A 27,054-nucleotide genomic window follows, 5' to 3' on the forward strand; every position below is an offset into this window, starting at 1 on the left:
GTCACCAGTATGTCAAGTGGAACTGTGTATAATAAGACTAGTTTAAAGGAAATGACATGTGTACCCATAGAAGGCCTTTGGGTTTCTACCGAAACCTCCCCTGGCTAGCTTTAGAGAAAAGAGGAATTTATTGGAAGGAAGCTGAAATTTTGCACACAATTGCACAAAACTAAAGGAAGAGCTGACCAAGCAAGGCTGTGATGGGAAAGGACCTGCAGGGGTGGGGTGGTACCAGAGTGCTCCAAGCAGATGTCTCTGTCTCTCTGATCTAAATAGGAGAATGTGGTTTCCTTCCACACAGGTCTCAGCATAAGCAGGATGTGCTGAAGCAAGCCTCTCCCACCAGGGCACCCCCAAAACACTATCCTCTTACCCGAATTTATTTTGGCCTGGGGTGGAGTCAAGACTTGTGCATATATCTTAAAAGATCTGGGCTAAAACAAAGGCTTGTGGTCTTCTGCACTGACAGAGGGTGTTTTGTTTTAACCAGGTTGCCTAAGAAGGATGTTTCAATGGATAAAGGATGATGAATCTAGCGAAGATGGATATTTGTAGGCCAGCATGTATAAGACATCCACAAGAATTCTCCCAGATTGTGTGTTTAGTAGATGTTCTGGGTATATATTTGTCTCCTGTCCTCACGGAGTTGGTGATGATGCTCTTTCGAAATGATTTAGCTGAAGCTGGAGGATTAAGTGTCTTCCTAAAGTTTAGGCTTGCGACTTAGCCTTTGGTCACCATTCGCAGCAAATCCAACCATTGCGCCCAATGGGATTCTGATCCACTCCTTCTGGTTGGTACCCATGAGGGACTATGCGGTGGTTTGGGCAAGAATTCTCTGCCTATGTGGAGACGAATACTAGGTGTGTGGATTTCCACAGCCAGACCTTTCTTGGTGGCAGACATTCCTGACATCAAGGATTTTAGACATGTTGGCCAAGGAAGAGCACATCTTTGTGGAATCCATGGGAGAAAAAGAATTTCAAGTACAGGAAGAGAGATGGGCCATGCTGGGTCTTCAGGGCTGAGGGAGGGGAAATATGGAAAATGTGTGAGCATGGCTAGCCATGGTATTGTTGGTTTGAAGAGGAGGAAGAAGTTAGGCATGCAGCTCAGTGGTAGAATGTTTACATTGCTCCATCCCTGACAACAAAAGACCAAAACCAGTAAGAAATCGGTGACATTTTGACCTCTGTCTTGTTAGAAACGGAGATCCAGTTGAGTTTGTATGTTTCTAGAGTTAGGCGACTCTAGGGTGAAATGTCAATATGGTGACCTGGTAAAAACATGCTTTTGGTGAAGGAATTGGGACAGATGGATGGATACAGGGATAGAGTACATGCTTAGCATGCTGAAGCCTAGATTAGCTTCCTTATAACCTCCATAGAGAAAAGATGGGCCTCACCGAGACAACTTCTGCCTGAGTGATTTGGAAATGGGCTGATTTTTGCACGAAGGGATAGGGTGGACTGCAGGCAACTGTGAATTCTCTAAAGAATTAATCCACTTGGGCTTAATCATTAGGCAAATTTAGCTTCCTGGTTTCAAAAAGAGAAAACATACCCACACACAAAAAAGAAAAACTCCTGGGCCCCTGGGAATGAGTAGCTTCCTCCTCTTAGGGCAGTTTGAAAAAAGTCCCCTTCCTGCTCAGCATGAAGCAGTCTGGGGAGGCAGCCAAGAGGCCATGGGGTCCTGGTTAAGGAAGACGTGCCCCTGGGGCTGAGAAGCTGAACACACTGGCTGAGGTGGCAGGCTTGGAAGACTCGGGGCTGAGAGGCGGCTTGTTAATTCTGCATCCACAGGAGGAAAGGGGGTGTTCCTGCCACTGGGTCCCCTCCTGACTTCCCTGCTTCTTGATGCTGGCACTTACACTTACCAAGACCTGAGGGTACAAAGTAGGCGTCTTTTTGTCTTTTTACTTCCTCTGGATAAAATTAAGAAGTATGAGAGCCCATTGAGAAAGAACAGTCTATAAATATGAAATGTATTCCTGCCACTGTAAACGAAGGGATGCCTTGCAACAGAAGAGTCGCCTGGAGCCAGTATGAGCCGAAGATCTGGAATTTCAGCCACTGAATTTCAGGAAAAGGAACTGCGGGCCAGACTGGGAGCTTGTTCTCAATCTCTAAGTGCAGGGATAGAGTGCTGCAGTTGTTACCAGAATTTTCTGTCAGGCATGAAATATTTCATTGCTAGATACTTTAATATGCATGTAATTGACATTAAAATTATTAGCACATTTTTGTTGTTCTTGAAAAATCATGCTGTTATTTGATGTGTATGGGTGTTTTTTCTGCATGCATGTATGTCGGCGATGTGTGCCTGGTGCCCTCCGAGGCCATAAGAGGGCATCAGATACCTGGGATTGGGTTCCAGATGGTTGTGAGCTACCATATGGTTGCTGGAAATTGAACCCTGGTCCTTTAGGAGAACAGCCAGTATTCTTAACCACCATGACATCTCTCCAGCCCCAGTGATTGTGCAAAATGAAAAGTTTCACTATGAGACTTTCACACACACACACACACACACACACACAGAGAGAGAGAGAGAGAGAGAGAGAGAGAGAACATTCTTCCATCATGCAGACTCTTTCCCATGCTTTCCCCTCTGTCTCCTTTCCTGCCCCTCCCCCAACCTCTTCCTCTTCCCAAAGCCCTGAGCACATTTCCTCTAATGATTTTGTTTGTAGAAGAAGTCACAGGAGCCTCTCTTCCTTCAACTGTGATTAAGTCACTCTACTCTGGCTTTCTTTGCTTTAGGGGTCTGGGAAGGAAGCTGGGACACAGCCCATTGTTTACCTGCTTTGTGAGAAGCATTTAGCATCTGGTATTTTATTTAGTTCTCACAGTAGAGCTTTGTTAAAGTGGAATTATCCGAATTCACAGATGAAGTAAATAGCGTCATATTAAGAAACTTTTCTGGTGTTTATGTGCCTACTCAACAGATGGAAGGTCCAGGTTGGACCTGGTTTCCCCATACTATGGCCTTCTTCTGTATGTCAGGAAAATTGTTGTTTTAAAGCGAGAGTCTTCTAGCTCAGTCCTTTGAGTGTTTCCTGATTCTTAATGAAGTGGGTGGGATTTGGCTCAGATTATGGTGTAGCCGTGTCTGAAAGTAAAATAACTTTGGGAACTAACATTTATTGATCATTTATTATAAACAAAAAAAATGGCCCCAAAACAGAATGGGTTCTGCTCATAGGCTTCTTATAAACCACAAAACATAGGTCATAGAATTTCTAAGTCCGCTCTGATTCAACAAATGGTGCTTTGACACTGCCTTGTTGAGCAGGTAGCCATTGGTCTCCTTTCTCTGTTTAAGGTACCAGCGAGGAGCATGGAAGTAGACAATCGTTTGCCCGGAGGCCTAGAAATTAGTAGTGGTTGTGTTTGTGTAAGAGGTCCAGATGCCTCTCTTCACTTAAGTATGATGATTTCACAGAGGTGGCCGAGGTGACATTATGTCTGCCCTCAGGGTGTGTGCAGTTGAGCTGAGAAAAGAGGTGCACCTGTTTCCAATGCAGAGGGCTCAATGCACAGGCAAAGTCACACTGCCAGTTATTAACGTCGGGACTGGTGACTGGGGAGAGAAGTAAAAGGCAGAGGAGGGAGTGAGTGAGCTGTGGGAGGGCAGCTGGCCAGACCTTGCATTCGGTTTGGAGGGCTGCTTAGATTTGCCTGCATGGGAAGGACCTGCTCAAACCCACACGGGGAGACAAGATGGCTGCCATGTTCATCAGCTGAAACCTCTATGCCTGACAGAAGTTTTCTGCTGGGGCCCTGCGGGTGGTTGACAATGTAGGCTGGAGAGAGGTGTTGTCAGATTGTGAGCAGCAGGGTGTCTGTGCTGAGTGTGTACTACTTGCAAAGAAAGACAGTGCTCTTAGATCTAACAAGAGGTGAGGATGCTATTGGACAAGTACTACGTATTTATCCTATCAAGTAGCCTTTATTGTACAATAGCTATAGAATGTTTAGAGTGCCCGTCACTGGCAAGTCAGCAAAAGCACACTATTGACAGAAAGTCTAGCTGCTGTGGGCCTGCATCTTCATGAGAGATAGACTGATGATAAAATAGGTAAATTTTGGGTTGATGTCACAAAAGAACCAAGTAGAGCCGTGAGGTGGGAGGGTACTCGGAAGAGGACATCCCCTTTCTAAAGCTTGTTTCTCTGCGTGTCCTTTGTATTAAACCAGGAAGGTAATGGATGGGAGGAGGTCTTCAAAGATGTTCCCAGTCATACCCACAGTACAAGGGCAGAGAGAAGAGCAATGTCGTAGGAACCAGCTGGTGGGAAGCCTCACCTTTAGATAGATCCTGCAATCATTAATATCATAAAGGTCTGCCAGGAAAAAAAATTATCGAAGGGAAGAAAATCAAAATTTACCATTTGTCATGCATGCCTTCCCGGAGCTCAGAACCCAATGTGAGTCTGACACAGAATTGATGGGACCTGATAGGGTTGGATTTGACTAGGGGAATGCAGCACCAAACAGCTGGGGTTTCACACGCTGAGTGGCCAGTACAACGAGGAATAGAACAATCAATGAAAATTCAACAGAATTTTCTAATATGCTGCCCAAGTATGTAAGTCAGGTAAATATTGTCAAAGACTTTCTTACCAGGGTAGTGGCACAGGCCTTTAATTCCAGCACTTGCAAAAGAGGCCAGCCTGGTCTACAGAGTGAGTTCCAACACAGCTAGAATGACAGAGAGAATCCCTGTCCAAGAAAAAAAAAAGAAAGAATTTTTCAAACTTCCAACATACTACAGAGGTACAAAGTATTCCATTTATGTTGGAATTTTTATGGTAATATCACATGATTTTGCTTGTGAATTTGTGTTCTTTAAACATTAAATTTTTCCTTTTAATTTTAATCTTACTGGTTTTTAAATTTTTCTTCCTTTTTTTCCTTCCTTCCTTCCTTCCTTCCTTCCTTCCTTCCTTCCTTCATTTCTTATGAGACAAGCCGGCCTTCAATTTCAGTAGCAGAGATGACACTAAACTGATCCTCCTGCCTCTGCTCCAGTGCTGAGACCACAGGCACGTGCATCCCATTGAGCAAGTTTTACATTTTATAAGGAAACACAGTCTAAAACTGATTGATAGCGTTCCCTAAAGTGTTAGTCCCCGGGAAAGCCAGGAACGTTTCCGTCTGGAGTGTGAGCAACACAGAAAGTGAAGGCAGGATTGCTCAGTGGCCCCATGATGTGCGTTCCTGACACTGTACTTAAGTATCGAGCCTGTGCTGGCCGGACTCGCTCACATGGGCTAGCTGCTGTCTCCCATTTCTCCTGGTTCTGAGTCACAGTTTCTCTGGCACTCTTGGTTCATGGTCCTCTGACTACAGTATTTTTACAGTAAAGTAAGTTTTGGACGCAAGGACATGTTGCTGTTTAAAAAGATGTCCCGCGTTGGAAGGAAAAATTCTCTTTCCGTTGTGTTTTAATCACAGTCACTCACGAAGGGCCCGCCTGTACCTCGCCATGCAACTTCTCAGGCCTTGGCAGTGCTACTCGATGTCACTGTCCTGTTTCTGTTCCATTTTTGTGCAGTTGACACTTGACTGTTTTTGAATCACACCGGACAACCTGGTTTCGAAAAGCTAAGGGCACATAGTTGAGTCAGGGCTGAAACCAAGCTTGTGCCATGGCATTTCCCCTGAAAGCTTGAAGTTCCCTACAGTGTTCTGTAATGTCACTTGGTGTCCTGAGGTGGCTTGACACCAAGAGACATCCTTTAACTCTATTCCCATGGCTCTTCTTGGCCTCATTTTTGAGAAAGTAGTTCCTAGATCTCTCAAAGGAAAGTTTGCACATACTTTATATATCAGGGACCGAGGAGATGACTTGGTGAATAAAGTATCTGTGCAAGACCAAGACCTTGAGTTCAGATCCCCAGAATTCACATGAAGCTGAATGTAGTAACCCTTGTCTCTGATCCTAGCTCATACATCAAGATTGGAGGCAGATTCAGGAGAATGGCCAGCAGCCTGTGGTCCAGGGCAAAAGGAACATGAGACTCTGTCTCTTAATAGACCTAAGATCATCCTCTGGCTTCACATGCACACACACGGGGGGGGGGGGGCAGAGACAAAGATAGAAACAGAGATAGAAAGAGATCCAGAAATCCCAGAACAATAAACCAGGCAGTGGTGACACACTCCTATAATTCCTGTGCTTGCATGGCAGAGGCAGGCAGATCTTTGTGTTCAAGGACATCCTGGTCTACAGACTGAGTTCCAGGACAGCCAGGGCTACACAGAGAAACATTGTCTCAAAAACTTTAAAGTATGTGTTAAAAAGTAGTTGCTCTGCCAGGTTATAAAATGCTGATAAAGTCAAGCTCACTATGTGAATTTGTAGATTATGTGAACAATCACAAGGCTGCCTTATCAAATGCACTTTGCTTTACTGTTTTTATAAGCCCCATCTAATTGTATGTTTTATTTCTTATAAACGGCTTTGGGCCTATTAGAAATAATGACTACAATTAAACATTAATAGTGCTCTGCACTCTTCTGAGGCATTTGCTCAAGCTAAAAGTGTAGACACTTGAGAATTGTCTCAAGAAGATTGAATGAAATTCTACTTCACCCCCCCCCTTTCTTCCTATCCCTCCTCCCCAACACCTTACACTCAGCCCAGGGGGTTCAGAGCAGGCCAAGTGGCCTTGTGACCTGATAATGGCCAAGGCTGTTGGGTGTTGAGGGGCACATGTGGTACTGTAGAGCCTCCTTGTAGAGATGCATTAAGTTAACAGTCTTGGTAAAATTCATTTCTTTAAAGATTGATTTAAAAATCTTCAGACTGTCACCTATTCTGTCACGACACATGAAAGACATTAATGGGGTAAAGGCCAGTTTTAGGATTGTGGGAAATTGAGCAGAAAGCACAGTGTCTCCGTAGGAACCACACCAATGTTTCTGCTGCTAGCCAAATTCCCAGAGGAGTGTCTGGCCTTCCTCACGGTAGAGTTGACGAGCCAGTATTGATTACTGGAAGGCCACAGTTGTCACTTTTATTTGTTTGGCTGTTTGTTCCGTATTTTGCCAAAGGGTTTCTCTGTGTAACAGTCCTGGCTGTCCCAGAACTCACTCTGTAGACCAGGCTGGCCTCCAACTCACAGAGCTCCTGCCTCTGCCTCCCGAGTGCTGGGATTGAAGGCATGCACCACCATATCTGGTGTGGCTTTGCCACTTTTCATGTTACATGTTCTATGGATTTTGAAAAATACATAATAAGATGTTTCCACCATAAACTCCATGAAATAGAGCCAGTAAAACTGTTTGACTGCTCATCCATTCCTTTTCCCAGTCCCTTGACAAACACTGACCTTTTATTCACTGTCTCTGTTCTCTGCCCTTTCCCAGCTGCCGTGTGGTTGGAGCACATATTACGGAACCATCTCTTGTCCGCTTATTTCCCTTACTCATAAGCAGTAACAGCACCTCCATGGACATCTAGGTTGCTTCTGTATTGTTGTCGATTATGAATAAAGATACTATGAATATCCATGTTCAGATTCTTCAGTTTTTTAGTATAACTATCAAGGAGTGTGATTGTTGGACCACAGAGTAAGAAAAACCTTAAAACTGTTGGAGAGTCTTTGGGTTGTTCTCTATGTCTCCAGCAGGGAATGAAAATTCCTACCTCTCCTTATCAGCCCAGGCTATGAGTGGCAGCATTTTAGAAGCTTGCCAGTCTCATATGGTTATGGATAGCTCATTGTTGTTGTTTTAATTTATAGTTTCCTAATATGTAATGTTAGGTATGTTTTCATATACTTGTATGCCTCTTTATGTTTTAATCACACTTTGTATTGGCAAGGGGAGCTCTTGAAGGTTAGAGAACAACTTGTGGAAGTCAGTTCTCTCTTTCCATCATGTAGGATCAAAGGACCAAGCGCAAGTCTTCAGGTTTAGATACATGTACTTTTGCTCACTGAAGCATGTTGCTGGCCTCTGGCCCCTGTATACTTGCTAGCTTGCTTGCTTGCTTCCTTCCTTCTTTCCTTATTCACCCTTTCTTTCTTCTTTCCTTTCTTTCTTTCTTTTTGTGAGGTGTTTGCTGAAGTCTTTCGCATATTTTAAAAAACAGATTGCCTGTTTTCTCAGTCTTGATTTTTTAAAGAGTTCCTTTTATAATTTGATTTCCAGTCTTTTATTAAAGAAAAACTTTTCTAAAAGATTTTCCTCCTGTTGTGATTTAGCTTTCTTTTCTTTGTCTCTTTGATCTTTCTTTCTTTTTGAAGATAGGATCTTACCAAGTCACCCTGGAGCTCTTTAAGTAAACCAGGGATCCACCTGCAGCTGCCTTCTGCTTCTAGGATTAAAGACATGTGTCACCCTGCCTGGTCACCTTTCACTTTCTTAAGAATGGTTTTTGCCAAGAAGTTTTTAATTCTAATAAACTTCAACCTTTTTTCTTTTGTAGATCCTATTTTTAATTTGTATTTTAAACTCCAGCACCAGCCCATGTGCTCCTGTACTTTTCCCCCTGTGTTATCTTCTAGTTTTCACTTTACATTAGATCTGTGATTGAGACTGGAGTAAAGGTTGGGTCTGGGTCATTATCCCCATTAACATGGTCCATTGCTCTATACTGTTTGTTGACAAGATTGCCTTCTGTTTACTCCTCTGCCAGAGAGCAGCTGGTTGTGTGTGTGTGTGTGTTTCTATTTCTGACTACTATGTCATTTTAAATGAGTTTTTAGTTTCTTTTAGTGAAAATGAAATCTGAGTTATTAATCTAGGTTTGGCTGCAGGGGCCCTTAGCCATGCTGTGAAGCGGGGAATAGATACACTGAGTCGTTCACAGTCACACTGAGTCATTCATACTGTTCAGTCTATCATCTACCCTGAGACTACTTTATATTTAAGGCAACGTGCAGGCTGGCAGCATTGTCGCTGAACCTTTCAAGGCCCGTTTCAGCCAACATCAGGCCTGCTTATCTTGAAGACACCTCTGTCAGAGTACCAGACATCTGTTTAGACAGGTCCTCTATAACCTCATCTTTCACTGAGGACTAGGAGAACATATTTATTTGTTCAGCCCAGTCGAGAGCATAAATATTAATACCCGAGGGTTTCTATCATCAGTAAGATGCCAGCTTTCTTTCAGGCAGGTTTCATCAAGGGACATTAGGCAATGTCAAGAGACATTTGTGACTCTCACGAGTGGTAGTGGGGTGGGGGGTGGAGAGCTATAGACTTCAAGCTAGTAAAGGCTATGCTTGCTACAGAAGGTCCTATGATGCATGGGGAACTACCTCCTCTCCAGTTATTGTCCTGTTTCAACTGTTACTATTACAGAGGCTGAGAAGGGGACAGATTTATACCCCACACATGTTTTCCTCATTGAGTTGGCCCCTAGATAAGTATGAGCTGCGTACATTTGATGTCTACACCTAACAACTGTGCAAAAGCCTACACAGCCAAAGGAACACCCAAGCCACCTCTCAGATGGCAGGAGCTCAGTTTCCCTCTTTCTAATTTCATCGGTTATCCCCATTTTTTACGTTATGGTTTAACTACTTAAGTGAGACAGAGTCAACAGTTGTGTGTGTTTCTGAATATAGGTGGCTGGATTGTTGGTCATAAAGTCTGAGTCTAGAAACAGAGCTAATGCTTCGTGGTGCTTCTTGGCTTGTTACTTGTGTGATTCTGGTCCTGCCTCTGATTTCCCTTTAAGACCTTCAAGTGGCTCATTTCCCAATGTGTATATGTTTCCATGAGCTCATCTTCTTTTCATATTGTTCCTTTTTGTTAAGAGAAACAAATTAAACAAATCCTTGGTCTCAGCAATCCACTGCTGTCTTCCTCAGTGAGATTACGACAGTTCCTCAAGCGGGGTAAACCAAGTGGGAGGGGCTGCTTCCTGCACGCTGACCCGCAAGCATCCCTCAGAACTGGGCTAGGCTTGTTGGTGGCTGGACTGTGTCATACACCATCCTCTACCGATGCCCTGGCTTCTCTGTAGCTATGCCAGGTTTTTCTCCAGTCTTCAGCTCACTCCAGGCAGGAGGCTGTTGCCTGGCAACTTGCCCACCCCCACCCCCCCAACCCCCGCCATGGTCTCTCCGAAATTCCCATTGGAATTTCAGTCTTCCAGAGCATACCTGGGCTCACTGCCAGCATGGCCAGAGATTTTTCTTATAACTAGTACGAAATCGTCATAACTGAATTTCGTTTTCTTTTACTTTCTCAGCAACGCCTACATTTCCAACTGGACTCATTCATCCCAAGTTATTCAGTCTTATAGACTTCCAGAGCTGCAGGCTAGAAAATAAATGCACAATAGCTTTATGCATCCTATTCAAAGTTTGATTAAAGATTTAACATATTTCCATTCAGCATGTTAGATGTAAAATATATCATGATCTATATAGTATATAAGATATATACTGTTCTGTAACTTGGACGTGGTATATATAATACGTACCATATGTAACTAGAGGCTGTGCATATGTGTGTTGGGTATCTACTGCTTACATACACATATTTTATATTCATATAAAATGTGGAAAGACAAAACTCAAAACTTACTACATGGGCTTCAGTGATCAAAGTCAGATCATCAAGCTTCTCAATAAGCACATGTACTTGCTGGGCCATGCTGCTAGATCCACGCCACCATCTCCTCCTCCTCTTCCTCACCCTCATTCTCCCTTCTCAAAAAGATTTTATTCATTCTCTGAGCGTTTCACACACGCATCCAGTGTATTTTGGTCACATTCATCCTCCCACTCTTCCTCTTAATTCCTCTTATATGTCCTTCCCAACTTCCTGACCTTCTTTGTTGTTGCTGTTTAAATAATCAGTTCAGTTTGTGCCACCCATATATCAGGGGACACGCACGAAGTTTGGTTGACCCAGGAGCCATATCCTTAATAAAAGATTCTTCCTGCCCCAGAAGTCATCACCTGCCAGTAGCTCCTCAGTTAAGGTAGTGGCCTGTGGTCCTTCCCCTCTCCATATTGTAAGGTTGGCTGGCTTGATCTTCTGCAGGTCTTGAGCCCACACCTATAGTGGCTTCGCACCCACAAGCGCGTGGTTCTACCATGTCCGGAAGACACGGTTTGGCTCTGGTGCTTCCGCTGGCTCTTAGATTCTTCGATTCCATCTTCCATAAAGGTTGCTGAGCATTGGGGAAGGAATATGATATCAACGTGATGTAATATAAATAGATATAAATACTATTTGTGTTAAGCATCCCACAGCCTGACTGTGCATGTTAAAGGTACTTTTGCCAAAACTTCAAATGGGTATGCCAACAGAAACGCATAGTTTAGCAGTGGAAAAAAAAAATTAATTAAAATTTGAATTTCTATTTAGAAGTATTAGAAGGAAACTGGACCAAAGAAGGAAGTGAACCAAAAATTCCCAGCACATCCAATATGATGAAACTTGGGTATATGGAAGGAGATGCCTTTAATCTCAGCACTCAGGAGCAGAAGCAGGCAGGTTTCTGAGATCAAGGCCAGCCTGAACTACAGAGCACGTTCCAAGATAGAGAGAAAGAGAGAGAGAGAGAGAGAGAGAGAGAGAGAGAGAGAGAGAGAGAGAGAGAGAGAGAGGGAGGGAGGGAGGGAGAGGGAGGGAGGGAGGGAGGGAGAAGAAGAAGAAGAAGAAGAAGAAGAAGAAGAAGAAGAAGAAGAAGAAGAAGAAGAAGAAGAAGAAGAAGAAGTAGAAGAAGAAGTAGAAGAAGTAGAAGAAGAAGAAGAGGGGATAATAAGCATCCATTGGTGTGAAAGATTAGCTGTATCCTGAGATGTGGAAGAAAGTGCAAGTGAGAGAAGAAACAGGAGGAAGAAGCAAATAACCCTACAGCTGCATGTGCAATACAATAACATACAGCTGCATATATAATAAAATAACATACAGCTGCATATGCAATACAATAACATACAGCTGCATGTGCAATACAATAACATACAGCTGCATATGTAATAAAATAACATACAGCTGCATGTGCAATACAATAACATACAGCTGCATGTGCAATACAATAACATACAGCTGCATATGCAATACAATAACATACAGCTGCATGTGCAATACAATAACATACAGCCCTAGGTGAGAACATTAGAAAGATTACAAGTCCCAAAACATGAGGCTGGATACAGAAAGAAACAAGCTACCGATTATCAAAATAGGCAGATCTCACAGGAATACCCAAACTACAGTTGCTGTTAAGAATTATTAATAAAGCCCTAAGAAGGCTCAGTATCCTTAACTTCTAAGACATGGAACATTCCGAGCCAGATGTAGCGGTGCACACCTAGAACCCCACACCTGGGAAGCAGTGATTGGGCTACATAGTGGGGCCCTGTATTAACCTCCACCCAATACATTTTATAATAAACATCATAAACATATTCAAGAGGGCATGGCTCAGCAAGTAGGAGCGTGAGTCACTTCTGCAGAGGACCTGAGTTCAGTTCACAGCACCCATGTAGGATGGCTCACAAACTACTTTTAATTCACGTTCTCGGAATATCCATTCCCTCTGGCTTCTGTGGCACATACACACACATGTACACATCTACACACGGACACACATTCACATACAGAGTGAATAAAAAAATAGGCAAGAGCTTTTGAAAGTCGGTTAAAATTGGTAAGAATAGCATTCTCAAGCTATTAAAATAACAACAACGGGCTTGCATCTAGTATGAAAGTGCCTAAAACTTACAGTCGAAAAATGGTAGGCATTGAAGTGGTCATCCTAGAAACCAAAATCCTAAAAGAACTGACTTTTATCGAAATGAAGTGTGAGAACTGGTCCACATTGTCTGGCAAGTTATTTCTTTTCGGTATTGGAAGTAGCCCTCACGAAAAATGTTCCTTTACACTGAACGCTGTGTAATGCACCCCTCCCCCAGTAATTTTCTTAGAAGCAAATTTTCCCTGGAATTGTTAATGTCTGGCTAAGAGAGGCCCACATTCTAGAAGACTGCTACACCGGCTAGTCTGACCATGGCTCACTTGCTGTCTCCTGCCATATCCAAAAAAAATTTAAGCTGAAGAAACAAGAGTCTGGAGATTCCTTTCTAAGTGACTCTTACAAGTCATATTCACTACCCTCTATTTCTTTGCTCACCCCTCTCCATTGTCTAGGTGTCGCTTCTGGCCTTCAGGATGGGTAGCTCTTTCGTCTGGACTTTCTGCTCTTGAACTCCTTCTAGCAAATCCAGTGAAGCAGGGATTTATTAAAGGCTCCGAAGGGCGCCTAAGCTGCTGCATTTATGCGCTGTCGTTTCCACCCACCTCAGCATCCAGCACGCTTTCCACGCTCCTGTAACCTGTCCGTGGCACGGCTAGGTGTGCGGTTCTGGATCTATGGCTGTGTGAGCCCTAGGTTCTAGGTAGAAGATCTGACCAAGGGTTAGAGAACCTACATTTTAAAGAAGGCATCAAGCATGTAGGCTCTCTGTCAATTGCGTTACTTTGGGATGAAAAGGAAACAAAAGTAAAGAGGAAAGAAACCTGAAAATGGTAGTACCCAGCTAAAATATAATCCCAGCATTTGGAGAGTAGAGTCCTGAGGATCACAAGTTCAAGGCCACTATCTTGACCCTCCTTCTCCCGCAGCATGGTGGCTCTAGTGATACAGACTATAATACCAGTTCTCTCTCTCTCTCTCTCTCTCTCTCTCTCTCTCTCTCTCACACACACACACACACACACACACACACACACACAAAACTATAATTCTCACACTAAAGATAAAAGTTTATTCTAAAGCCAAATTCAGGAAGTCATAAATCAAGGGCAGCTTGTACCTCTCCGTGGACACCGGAGAGGTAGTTGGAGCAAGGTGTAGGAAGCTTTTCAATAGGCCCGAGATGCTATCTGATGATGACCATAGCTTTGGGGCTGGGAAGTAGTCTGCTAAGATAAAGAAATTCTGAAAGGTTTTACCTATTAGTCAAAGGTTGTTAGTTCTGATGCAGAGGCGCTCCAGGAATGGCTGGTCCAGGGGATAAAGCTGGTGGGAGATAAGACAAGCCTCCGGACCGCAGCATTCCAGCCTCCCAACAACACCGCAGCTCTAATCAGTCAGTCGATCTCCGAAGACACAGCTTATTTCCTGGAATTCTCCAGCTACTCCGGAGGCTGGAAAGCTCACAGCCAGCTGTTATTCCAGAGTTCAAGGCCACGCAGGGCAACTTGGGGAGACACTACCTCAAAAATAATAAGTGCAGAAGGACATCTGGTTCGTGAGCGCACAGACGGCACCAGAGAATTCAGAGCTGTTAAACACACAGGCGGTTCCCTTCCACGGAAGAAACTGTCACGTGATATCCATCCCGCAGGCTGGGGATGGATATGTTAATACCTGTTGATCTTTCCTATTCGGTAAGGCCGGCCCTCACTGAATCCCTCAGAATCCTGAGCATTGTTTTCTAGTCTATTGAATCCGTTCTTAGATGTCTACTTACCCTTCCTCCCCACACCCAGACTCAAGCCGTTTTCATGGGGAAAAAAAGGTCACAGGTGCTGTCTGCTTTGGAGTGGTACCTTGTGATAATCTTCATGTGAAAATTTCTTCTTCCAAAGTTTTGCTGCGTTTAAATGTGTAAAAAATAAAATAAAATAAACCTCTAGGAGTCAGACTCCAGAAGTTTTGGCCGTGCAGCAGCTAAACTAAGTTGAGATGAATCCAGATCTCATCTCACCTCACCTGGATTGCTTCCCTGTTGCTTTTGTTATATGGTTTGAATTCTTATCCGAGTGCCCTTGGATGCCAGAAGCCAGGTTGGACTCCTGGAGCTTCTGTTACAGGGGACTGTGTGCTGGCTGATGTGGGGTTAGGGATTTAACCAGAATCCTCTCCATGAACACCGAGTGCATTTAACTGCAGAGTCATTTTTCCATACTCCTTAGGTGGAGAGGCATTTTAAATTCAAGTTTTCCTTCAGAAAGTTCAATACAGAAAAGCTCGCCGTTTTGAAGTATCAAATTCTTGAGGCTGGCGAAATAACACAGTAGTTAAGAGAGGTTCCCAGCGTCCATGTTGGGCTACTCGTGGCTTCCTGTAACTCACCTTTCGGGTATCTGATCCCCTCTGCTGGTCTCTGAAGGCACTACACTCACTTCCACGTGACCCCCACACAGACAGACAGACACACACACACACACACACACACTGATACAGACACACGCACACTGACGCAGACACACAGACACACACAAAACTAAAGTCTCCTGTTCGATATGTTTTTGTGTATTTCCCACATTGCACACCATCGCATCACCACCGCATAATTCTGGAGCCCATTGCGTTTTCTGCGTGGCTCTCTACAGGAATTTATACACTGCAGTTCAGCGTCAGGGAAAAACCCTCCATTTTGCAAGTATGTTCTCTCCTCAGCCCTCAGTATGACTGCTCCTCAGAGTAGCAATCAGTGGGGTAAGCCTCTCAATTTGTCGCAGTCTCTTTCAACGGAACTCGGCTGTCTTCAGATGACGTGTCTTTAGGCTCGCAGCCTAGTCCTTCAGGCTGCTTCGCGCTGCTTGCCAATCTCACACTGTTCGGGGGAGAAGTCTCAGATTCCTCCGTGTTTTGCATGATCTATGTTCTTCCTGAGTTGGTCTTGGCCATAGAGGGGATGCTGAGATGTTGCTGAGTACTGCTGATTTGGGGGAAGTTGTATAGATATCGAGGACCTCCGGATTCCCCTAAAATACCTTCACAGGCTCAGTGAAGAAAGATAAAAATAGACCCTGGGTCCTTTGTCTTGACATCCTTTCCAACTGTGAGGAAAGAAGCAACAACTACTTCAAACTGGGTTACCTCTCTTCTGTACGTAAGATGTGCACCTGGTACAGGTCAGGGATTCTTAAAGCAAATTCCTCTCTCGAGACCCCTTCCCCAACTAACCACTAACAGAAACGGCATGTGGCATAATCCTGAAATTCCAGTGCTGAGAAATTAAGGGAAGTCTGGTGTGGTGGCACATGCCTCTAATCCCAGCACCGGGAGGCAGGCCGATCTCTGTGAGTTCAAATCCAGCCTGATCAGAGTAAGTTCCAGGACAGCCAGAGATACATAGTGAGACCTTGTCTGGAGAAAACAAGCAGGCAGACAGACAGACACAGAGACAGAAAGACAGAGAAGGGGGAGAGAGACACACAGAGACACTGAAACAGAGAGAGAGACAGATAGAGAGAGACACACAGACAGAGAAGAATTGAAAATTTGAGTCCAGCCTGGGCTGAACAGTGAAACCTTGTCTTAGAAGAAGCAGAGGAAACTGGAATGGTGGTGTGGGCTATGTGAACGCAGGCTCAACCCCAACCATTCACTCTTTCTTCTATTTCTCCCTTTCTCCCTTTCTGTGAGATCCAGCTGCCTCTCTTCTCACTCAGTCACCTTTACCAACATTATGGCTCACCCCCACCCTCCACCTATGGTACTCAAAACCCCTAGGGAGGGTCTGGTGTTGCAATTGGACAAACGCAAGTCCAGTCAGCTCTCTGGATGGACTCTAAGCTTGAAGGTGGAGCCTCCTCTTTCTCTCTCCACTTCCTGTCTGATGGGAAGGCAGTTCAGGAAGAGATTTTGAGACTGTCCAGGGGCTCCTTTTCTGCTTCTGTGGACGGTACTCAGGAAACACAAATGTTCTCAGTATCCCTATAACATCCCCTTCAGCAGAGCGATACCCTTCACAGCTCCAACTCACCCTTCAATCCACAGGTAAGGGCACCAGCTCAGCCACTGTGGCGGCCCTGGTTTTCTGGGATGTGAGTGGAAAGATCAGAGACTCTTGGGATGGTAATTGAATTACGTAAAGAGGGTCTAGCAACACGCTTTACGGCTGTGTTTCACATGGGGTTTGGGAACGCTCCGTCGGAGGGCTTCTTCTGGTGGAGCCCTCTCTTCCTAAGCTGGATGTTCTGTGTCTTTTTTTTTTCTTTCCTCTCTTAAGTTTCATTTCTGAAAGTGAAGTAAAAGGGAAGCAATAGAAGGAGGGCGAGGGCAGGGCATTGTAGTGATCGAGTCCTGTCCATGACGTTTGAACCAGACTTAAACCTGACTTGAGGCCCTTGGTCCTGTGGAGGTTCCAGTGTAGGGGAGTGCCGGGGTGGTGAGGTAGGAGTTGGGGGAGGTGGATGGGTGCGGGAGCACCCTCATACAAGTAGTGGGAGGTAGGATGGAATAGGGGGGTTGCAAAGGGGGAACTGGGAAAGGGGATGACATTTGAAATGTAAATAAATAAAATATCCCATTTAAGAAAAACCTGACTTTTGAAGGATGAGATCTTTTCTTGGGCTTCTGTCTTCTTTTCCTGTCTCTGCTCCTAACTCAGAAAACTCTCAGAAATGAGAGAAATGAGACTGTAGGTGTAAATCAAGGGTAGTTTTGAAGCCAGGTAAAGCAAGTTTCAAGATCTTGGACGACCCGGGACGGGTCCTCCTTGGCTGGAGTGACCATCCCTTTCTTTTCCACATCTTAGAGCCCTGTTTCCTGCTCTGTGTTTGCCCTAAGTAAGTGCTTGCTACAATGCAAAGTTAAGTAAAAGGAAGTCGGACATCAGGGCTCCCGTGGAGCCTTTAGGCGAGAACTGGTCTCGAACTCATGACCCTCCTGCCTTACCCAGTGCTAGGCGTTCAGATCTGTGCAGCTAGCAACATGGTTTCTTTTGTATTAGTTTACAATGGCATGCTATTTAAGTCACAAAGGGTTAGATTCTAGTGGTTTTGTCTTTAAATTTTAAAGATGTAGAATTGTATGGATCCTTCGTAGAATCGCGTTTGGTTATAATGTTCATGACTGTAAAATGGAATAGATCAGAATACAATAATACAACTAAAAAGAAAAATCTAGAATATTCAGATCTTCTCTCCTCCTCTCTCTTTCTGTCTCTCTCAGTCTCTCAGTCTCTCTCTCTCTCTCTCTCTCTCTCTCTCTCTCTCTCTCTCTCTCTCTCAGGGTTTCATTCTGTACCCCAGGCTGGCCTCAAACTCACAGCACTCCTGCTCCAGCAATCTCTAGTGAACATGAGATAACATGCAAAGGCTGACAGATTACTTAAGGAGAAACTGACATCCAACTTCCTATTTGGGGTTTAAGTTCTGCTGATACAAACAATGAAAAACTTGTCAGTTTGCCCTAATTTTATGAATTTCCCCGGTGGTGTCTACTGGTTTCTGTTTAGAATATAAAGTTGCTGGAGACCCCAAAAGCAGAGCCCAAGGTATCCAGGTGCTCAGTGGCTTTCTTACCCTATAGACAGCTATCCTTAGGCATTATTGCAGAGAGAGTCCAAGGATACAGGCTGATGACCATGAGTTAAGTCTGGTAGTACAGAATATTGTTTTTAGTTTAAAAAATTATTCATTTACTATTCTAAGTTTTTTTTAACTGAGGGTTACCTATATACTTGTTCTCATGAAAGAATCTTCTAGCAACAGATGTCACCAGCCTACCGACTTTGGAGTGTTGGCGTGTGTGCCTGTGTGCACAAAGAGCTGCCTATCCATTTGCAGCTCTGGAGCAGAGTGGAGCTTCTACAGGGAATCCAGACTTTGTCTTTTTGTCACGTCCAACCCTGAATGATAACAGCTTCACACAATTTAACTTGGTTCTATCCGCCCCCAAATTCCTTCCTCTTCCTCCCATCATATCTTCCTCTCACCTTCATACCCTCTCCTTTCTTTTGGAACCCACTTAGTCTACTTGGCTTTGTGAAATATTGATGGGTCTTGTTGACTCAACTCAATCTGATGCAGGTAACCAAAGCTGCCAGGAGTCTGTGAGTAGAAGGCCATTCCAAGTCTACACGGCACTTCACAGCATCCTCTCTGTTCTTGGCCCCCTTGGACGCTGACTTCTTTCACCCCCACCTCCATGCGGTTTTCTGAGCTGTGGCGGGGATGAGATAGACACCCTATTAAATGGTCATTCAGTCTCAACACTTTGACTAGTCACCAGTCTCAGCCTTGCCTGAGGCACCCTGAAAAAAAGAAACTTCTCTGGCCAAGATTGAAAATAGCCCTAAGCGTAAACATCTGGAAGACAGTTTGAAAACTGGTCCAGTTAGCAAAACAATAGTACATTCCCTGACTTGGGCCTATGAACCCCCAAGATGTGGGCTTTTGACCTTGTTTATAGCACTGGATATACATTCCCTCTTGAGGAGCAGGCCTCAAGTCCAATCAGAAGGTTGTTCATCACCTCACAATTTACATTCTACTTTGCACAAGCAGTCACACCTGGTAGATTGGAATTGTAGCATCCAGGGTTCACCACTGGATAACCCCAGTAATGTTCCTTCTCCCTCAAAGACCTTCATAGCAATGTCTGGTACCATGAGAACTAGCCAGAATAAAGAAAGTTTTCAGGTCAGTTCAAGCTTTATTTCTCTATGTCTCTCACCCAAAGTGGGTAATGTCTCAGCCACAGGATTTTACATATAGGTGGCCAAGAACAATGACTATAGCTTGTGTTGTTTGGAGGGCATCTGGGACCTTCTTGACTGATAACTTGTAGGAAAGTATCTCATGCTTAGTGCTAAGTAGGATTTTTATTTTGTAATTAGTGTTTCCTGGAGAAGTACTATCCATTCATAGTAAATATGTGCATTCAAAATCCCTTTAAAAAACATACGGTTTTTATTACATCCTAAAAATGGTGTGTGACTGCACACTGCACAGACATATAGAGCTTTTCTCACTGTGTGGGTACCAGAAATGGAACTTTAGCCATCAGACACGGGGCAAGCACCTTTGCCTTCCGGGCCTTCTTTATGTAATTATTAATACTTTTAAATTGGCAGACGAAGTAATAGTTTTTTCATAAGCGTTCTTACCCATTCTCAATTTTAGTTAATACTCCCGCCCCCCCATAAAATTAAGTTTAAATAATTTGCATATTAAATGTGCCTTTATTCACTGTTAGAAACGACAGGAGGCACACAGGGTATCACAGTACATGTCTGAAATCCCAGCACTGGGGAACCTTAGGCAGGAGGATTGAAGTTCAAGGCCAGCCTGAACTGCATAGTAAATAGTATGAAAAAGAAAGAGAAGACAGACAGACAGAGAGAGAGAGAGAGAGAGAGAGAGAGAGAGAGAGGGAGGAGAAAGAAAGAAGGAAAATGGATAATACCAAAAGAAGTAATTCATTCACATAACATCACTTACCAGATTTAATTAAGTCTGTTGAGTAGAAAATTAGAATTTTAGCTAGGGACTCACAGTGTTCCTGAATAAGGCTTGTCCCTTCTCTCCTGGTGAGTCACATTGTTCCTTAAGCATGCAGCTCAGCTGAGCCAGATAAGTCACCCATGGTATACAGAGGTAAAGCATACTGTGTTTACCTCTGTTCCCTGGCCTGACTCTGGTTTCCTTGTATTAACCTCACTGACTCTTATGGTGAAGCACTTTATAACATTTTAAGAGGCAGCCTGTAAAAACGATCTGTTTTAGCGTAATTAATTTACATTAAGTGTAGTGTAATCTAATAAAATACCTATTTCAAGCAGTGATATTGTGGGAAAACGGCAAACACACGGGCTGCTGCCTTGGCTTCGGTGTTCAGCCTGAGGCCGGCCTGAGGTCATGCAGAGAGGGCAAGCCCCGCTGAACCACTCCTGCAGCTGTGTGCCAATCTTTAACTCCTCCCAGCCCAAGTTCTCACCTCTGTAAAGGCAACATCATGATGCCGGGGAGCGGGAGCGGGGAGCGGGAGCGGTGAGTTTCTTCAGGGAGTAAACAAGAAACTCTAGCACATGATACGTTTAGTAAGATATATCGAACGTGCAAAGCAGCTCCGTCTGCTCAGATATGTTGTAACAATGCCTTTGGGTTTGGGCAGGAGTCGATTGCAATTCAGGGCTTTCTGGTTCTTTCCTACACAGCACAAGGAGCTACATGACCTGACTGGGTTTGTATGCAGGAGCCCAGACCTGAACTCTGTGCTTGAGAGCTCAGTCCCGGCCCTGTGGTCTGTGCTATTCTCCTTGGTCTGTCTTTCCACTTACTGACCATCATGTAGAACTTACTTCTGGTTCTGGGTTAATTGTGGTTGGCGGTGAGCAGGGTTGGGGGATGGGATCATGAAATACAAGCAAGGGCTGGAGGGATGGCTCAGTGGTTAAGAGCACTGACTGCTCTTCCAGAGGTCCTGAGTTCAAATCCCAGAAACCACATGGTGGCTCGAAACCAACTATAAGGAGATCTGATGCCCTTTTCTGTGTGTCTGAAGACAGCTACAGTGTATTAATATACATAAATAAATTAATTTTTAAAAATACAAGCAAATAGCCAACCAATGCTCTGGTCCAGGTTGACACCCTGCCTCAGTCCACTGGCTACTTTACGAATGTCCTCCACAGACAACAGTCGTCACGTCTTCTCCAGGCCTTCCTCAGGTCGAAGCACCCGAAGAATAGAGCCCCGCCCCCTGCTAGTTGGGAGCCCAACTTTAATGTTTCCCACAGAGTTATCTCTCCGAAAGAGTTCTCTACATCTCCGTGTCCGTCCAATTAGAGAATTTCCGTGGCTCCCTGCCAAAATGAAGACTGCACTGTAGCAAGACTCTTGAGCCTGCTGCAGGAATAGCATCTGCCAGCAAGCATTCTTAGTAGCAGCTATTCTTGAGCACATGTAGGACAAACCACTTTAGTTCTTAACGTTTTGAAACTCAGTAAACCTTGTTCCGTATCTTCTTGTTTCCTTTTTGTTTGTTTTGTTTTGTTTTGTTCTTTTGAGACATGGTTTCTGTCAGTCTGTATTAGAACCAGCTCTTAGACCAGGCTGGCCTGGAACTAAGAGATTTGCCTGCCTCTGCCTCCTGGGATTGCAGGCGTTTCCAAATTCACCTTTTTGAAAATGTCAAATCTACAGAAAAAGATAGAAGGACACGTCTGTCTTTTAGTCACTGATCTTTGTGTATCCGTTCCCCGCCTCTCTCCTCCAGCTCCCTCTCACTGTGGTGGAAGGATCTGGAATTGCAAAGACTTTACTCCTGCACACCTCGCTCACATCCTACATTTCCAAGGTACCTTTATTGAATCTATACAACTGAGACAATTCCTAAGATTGTGCTGGGACTGACACACTTCCCGCAGACTTTTCAGGCTATGCGTGCTCTGTCCCCTCCCCGGATTCAGTCAAGATCCACATGGCTCTCCTGCACCCTTCTAATGTCTTTCTGCATTGCTGGGACTGGAACCCTGGCCCTCATGGGTATGCTAAGCTACACCCTTTTAGTATGGGGTAGGAAGTTCTGCCTTCTTTTCCCTAGAGAAGTTCCAGACCAGTTATTTTAGAACAGGACACATTTTAGACTTGCCTAACTTTATCTGTCTTCCCTCCCATATTTTCTACAAATTGTGTGTTAGTTCTACCCTAGAGACAATGCTTTTTAAAAAAAAACAAAATTAATAATTAATTAATTTTTATGCGCCAGGCTTGCACAGTATGACTTAGGCTGGCCTTGAACTCTATTTTCCTACCCTGGCCTTTTGAGCTTTGAGGTTATACACATGAGCCAATATCTCTGCTTCTAAACTGAAGTGTTGGGAAGGTCTTTGACCATACATGCTGTCTCCCATGAAAGAAGAGCCTAAGAAGGGTTTCACTCTGTCCCCTTCCTTCCCTCTGATGCTTCTCATCGAAGACCCACATGGTCTGTTAGCACAACGCTGGGTGTCTGCAGTGATCCACTTGTGCCTTCTCTCTGAGGGAGGCCTGAGCAGGGCGTGGCCGCTCTCCTGTAATCCCAGCTTTCTGGAGCCTGAAATGGCCTGCCACTGGGAGTTTAAGGCCAGCCTGGAGGATAGACCAGCCTTGGGGTACAAAGTGAGACCCTGTCAGAAAAAAAGGTGGAGAAGAGGAGAGAAGGAAAGGAAAGGAGGAATGGGCCTTGAGCCCGTCTGGAGCAGCGGTACTGTTTTGATTTTGGGAGCTGTACAGCAAACTTAGCAGTGGGGGTGGAAGGGGTGGGGGGTCCTGTTGGGATCTGAGAAGCCCAGTCTCTGGAGCGTCCGTGTGTCCAGGGATCCAGGGCTTTCCTGAATAGCACACCATCATAAGGGATGGTCATTTGGACAGCAATTTTGGGAATGGGTGGGATGAAGAATGGATAAGGGGAATGAACCCATGCTAATTTACAGATCAACTTTAAGAAAGAAAGGAAGAAAGAAAGGAAGAAAGAAAGAAAGAAAGAAAGAAAGAAAGAAAGAAAGAAAAGAAAGAAAGAAAGAAAGGAAAGAAAGAAAGAAAGAAAGAAAGAAAGAAAGAAAGAAAGAAAGGAGAAAAAAGAAAAAGCCAACCTCCCCATCTCAGGAACTTAGGCTGTGAAAAGAAGAAGAAAATCTGTTTTGAAGCAGAATGCTCACTTCCCCTTTGTTTTGGGAACTACCTCTTGCTAGTTTGAGAAGAGAAGTTGCTGAGCTTCTCACCCAGACTGTTGAAGCTCACGTCCCCAGAGCCAGCCAAAGCCTGTAGGGGGCAGGGCAATGTCCAGGGTTCCACCGGTTCAACTCCTGCTCCTGCCACTTAAGAAGCCCAGTGAGCAGAGCTGGGAATTGAGTCATAAAGCCACACTCTATTCAGGGAGCTGTGATTAATTAACATTCTGAAAAATCTCTTCCATCTGATCTCCAGCCAACAGATTGGGGAAGAGGGGTGGGGTCGGGAGGTAAACAAAGGTAATCAGTCATGCAGAGCTCAATCCTGCCTCAACAGTCCAGTTGGCAGCCAAGTTCCTGAGATATCTGTGAAATCCCTGCCCCTTGTTCCCATCCCTACACCCTTCACTCATTCTGTGGCTGTTTTGGACACACCTCTCTCTCTCTCTCTCTCTCTCTCTCTCTCTCTCTCTCTCTCTCTCTCTCTCTTTCTTTCTCTCCCTCTCTTTCTAACTCTCTTTGTTTTAATTTAAAAATTTGAGATTGTAATATACACATCATTTCAAGCACTTTCTCAAATGCTGAGTCAAATTAGTTCCTATACCAGCCTTGTACTCCTTTGGGGACATCAGGGCTCAGGTTGTGGGGGAATAATTCAGAGCAAACAAACCTCACCCCTCAGTTCTATCCGTAGTCATGGCTTGTAGGTGGTATCACTGTGTCTTAAGAACGGCCACATTTCCTGTTTTGCAGGCTTGGATATCTTAATAGGAAGCCTACCTAACTGGATCATCTAAATGATCCTTCCAGTATATTTTACCCTCAGACCTGTGTCTCTTTTATTTCCAGTCTTGACAAAGGCATCGCCATCTTTGTAGGTTCCTAAGCCCCACACAGTCCACTCTGGCTGTCAATCACACCAGCCTGAAAAGCCTCAAGTTCTTTATCTCTCCCTTGCACACTGGGAGAGTGTGCCAGATGCGATGTGCCAGTCGTCCTCAGGAAATACAAACTAAACTGATATCGTCATATGCACTGAAGTACTCTGACATACTCTCTCTTCCCCTCTGACTCCTGGCCTTTCCTGCCTATTCCTTCACTAAAGGGCTACCTCTTCTTGCACTAGCTCCTGGGACCAGATTATCCAGGGTCACTATGGCTGCATCTGAAGACCCTTCCCAGAGCCCCTTTGCCGATTTAAATCTGTTTCCTCTCACTTCTGGAAGCTTCCTGGGACAGCTCTTTCTCTTCTTGCCTGAATTAGAAGTTCTTTCGTTTATTGGGACTTGTGTGTTCTGTGTCATAGACACACCAACCCAATTATGTTGAGTTGATGTAAAAGTGACGCTCAGAAAGCAGTTTTAAATAAGTGAAGAACCAAGATACCCTACTCCCAAACAGCATCCATCGCTGAGGATATTAACCAGTGTGTAGCAGTGGATAAAAGCATATTCTTTCTGTTCTTCTTTAACACAGAGATCTGAGTGGCTTTCATCCAATTTTGGATTGATTTAAAAAAAAAAAGAAACAAATGCCATTGCTTTTCTATTTCCACAGGAAATATGGGATGTATTAAATCAAAAAGGAAAGACAATCTGAATGACGATGGAGTAGATTCGAAGACTCAACCAGTACGTAATACTGACCGAACTATTTATGTGCGAGATCCAACGTCCAATAAACAGCAAAGGCCAGTAAGTAGCCTAGTCTCAGGGACAGCAGGATCAGAGCATCGCTGTGCATCCTAAACCCCAGTCTTTGCATGCAAAAAAAAAAAAAATCATCATATTGATTACACAGACCCCCCCCCAATAATTTTATATTCCTTGTAACTTTATCCTTTGAAAAGTGATTTTAGGGATCATCTGGCTACTCAATAGATTATAAATAGATCTTCAGTTGCATTTCCAAGTGTGGAGGAAACCATCTTTAATGGTCCGAATGAAAAGATCCCAGCATATACACGGGCCTGTGTGACTCAGGACAAAGGATTTGCAGGACTTAAACCAGAATCTAAAACGTACGATAGCTAGTGTGTCTTTGGGGTATTACATTTTATTCCTTATTGTCTTTTCTCCAACTGATTTAAAACCGTACAGAGTCTAAGATCGTCATGATTTATTATGGTGGAGGAAAAGGCTAAGGAAAAGCATATCTGAGTCCTCCTTGACACTTTACACAGGCGTCCCCATTAGAAACTTTATGAGTGATGAGCCACCTGCTGTACCTGGAAAAGAAGCAATGCCGGATTTTAGGAACACGGGGGAACTCAGAACTTGGGACAGCTATAACTTTAAATCTGCTTTACTTTGGAGCTTGTAACCCAACGAGCAGGTCCTCACTGGGTGTCTGTATGCCATCCCATTGCCCGGGTTTTATGGACTGTCTTGGCATTTAAGCCGAAAACAAGTTATTCCCATTTAGCTCAAATGCCTTTATCATCAGTTTGGCCAGGCATGGTGGTCCACACCTGTAATCACAAGTTGGCAGCAGAGGCCGGCAGATCCGTGTGAGCTTGAGGCCAGCCTGGTTTACATCTCAAGTTCCAGGACAGCCAGGGCTACGCAGTAAGACGCCTCCCTATCTATCAGAATCAACTGTCATCATCTAGAATAAGTCAGAATTAGTTAAAAAGAAGTGACGATGAATGATGATTGCATTGTGCTGTTAAGTTACTCTACATGGTGTTTCTGTATAGATAAATTATTAATACGTCATGTAAAATTGCATATAGAGGGGCTGGAGAGATCACTGTGATTATTTGCAGTGGCTGCTCTTCCAGAGGGCCCGAGTTCAATTCCCAGTACTCACATGTCAGATCACAATCCTCTGTAGCTCCAGTTCCGGGGCATCTGACATCTCTTCTGGACTCTGCCTGCACCACGCGCACACACGGTGCAGAGTTTTGTGCAGGTGCAATGCCTATGCTTATAAAAATAAATAAATTTGAAAAATAAACTATAGAAAACATATCCATACAAGTGTAGAAGATAATTTAGAGTGCTGGTAATTTGATGATGATGAATACATATCAATGTAAAATTTTAAATCACTTTATAAATATGGATATAGAGTTATATTCTGAAACAAACATGATTAATAGAAAGAAATGAAGGAGAAAAAAGAAATGGCAAAAGGTAGTTTTCTTTGTAGACTTCAAAGGTCTCATTAAAAGTTCTGTTTATTTCTCATAGCAAATTCTACAGCTTTTTATGTGCTTTAAAACCTAAAGATTTTTTTGTTTTGCTTTGTTTTTTCTTTGTTTGCTTGGATCTGTTTTTGTTTGTTTGGTTGGTTGGTTGGTTGGTTTTTTGTTTTGTTTTTGGTTTAGTTTTTTTGTTTGTTCATTTTCCTGTCCAGGTATTATTTATTTAGGAAAGCAAAGAAGGCTAGTTTAAAAAAAAAAAAACTCAAATATTCAGTGTAGAAAGGATTACAAGTAAGTTGGAAAGCAAGAGTGAACATGTTTAAAATCTTTCAATTGTTCACCAGGAAAAAAAAATAGTTCCCGTCTTCTGTGGTCATAGATGCTTTCCATGGCTTCTTAGCTCGGCCTTGTCCTATGGCCGTAAAGACTCTTAGCCTTTGCCACGTATGAAAACTGCACATTCCCAGTTTGATTACAAGGGGCTCTGCAAGTAGGTGAACTGGAACTGTTCAAGGAAGAGCTAGAGTGATAG

General features: G+C 44.0%; 1 protein-coding gene across 1 annotated transcript in view; it reads left to right on the plus strand.

The window, feature by feature from the left end:
• LYN (LYN proto-oncogene, Src family tyrosine kinase) overlaps positions 1-27,054 on the plus strand; it is a 103,261-nt gene that overhangs the window by 29,771 nt on the left and 46,436 nt on the right. The window contains exon 2 of the mRNA XM_080938743.1: positions 24,932-25,068. Within this exon, the coding sequence (XP_080794869.1) occupies positions 24,937-25,068 (132 nt within the window). The 5' untranslated portion in view covers positions 24,932-24,936. The remainder of the gene's footprint in view (positions 1-24,931; positions 25,069-27,054) is intronic.

Source organism: Micromys minutus (assembly GCF_963924665.1).
Source record: "Micromys minutus genome assembly, chromosome: 26".
Classification (NCBI taxonomy): Eukaryota; Metazoa; Chordata; class Mammalia; order Rodentia; family Muridae; genus Micromys; species Micromys minutus.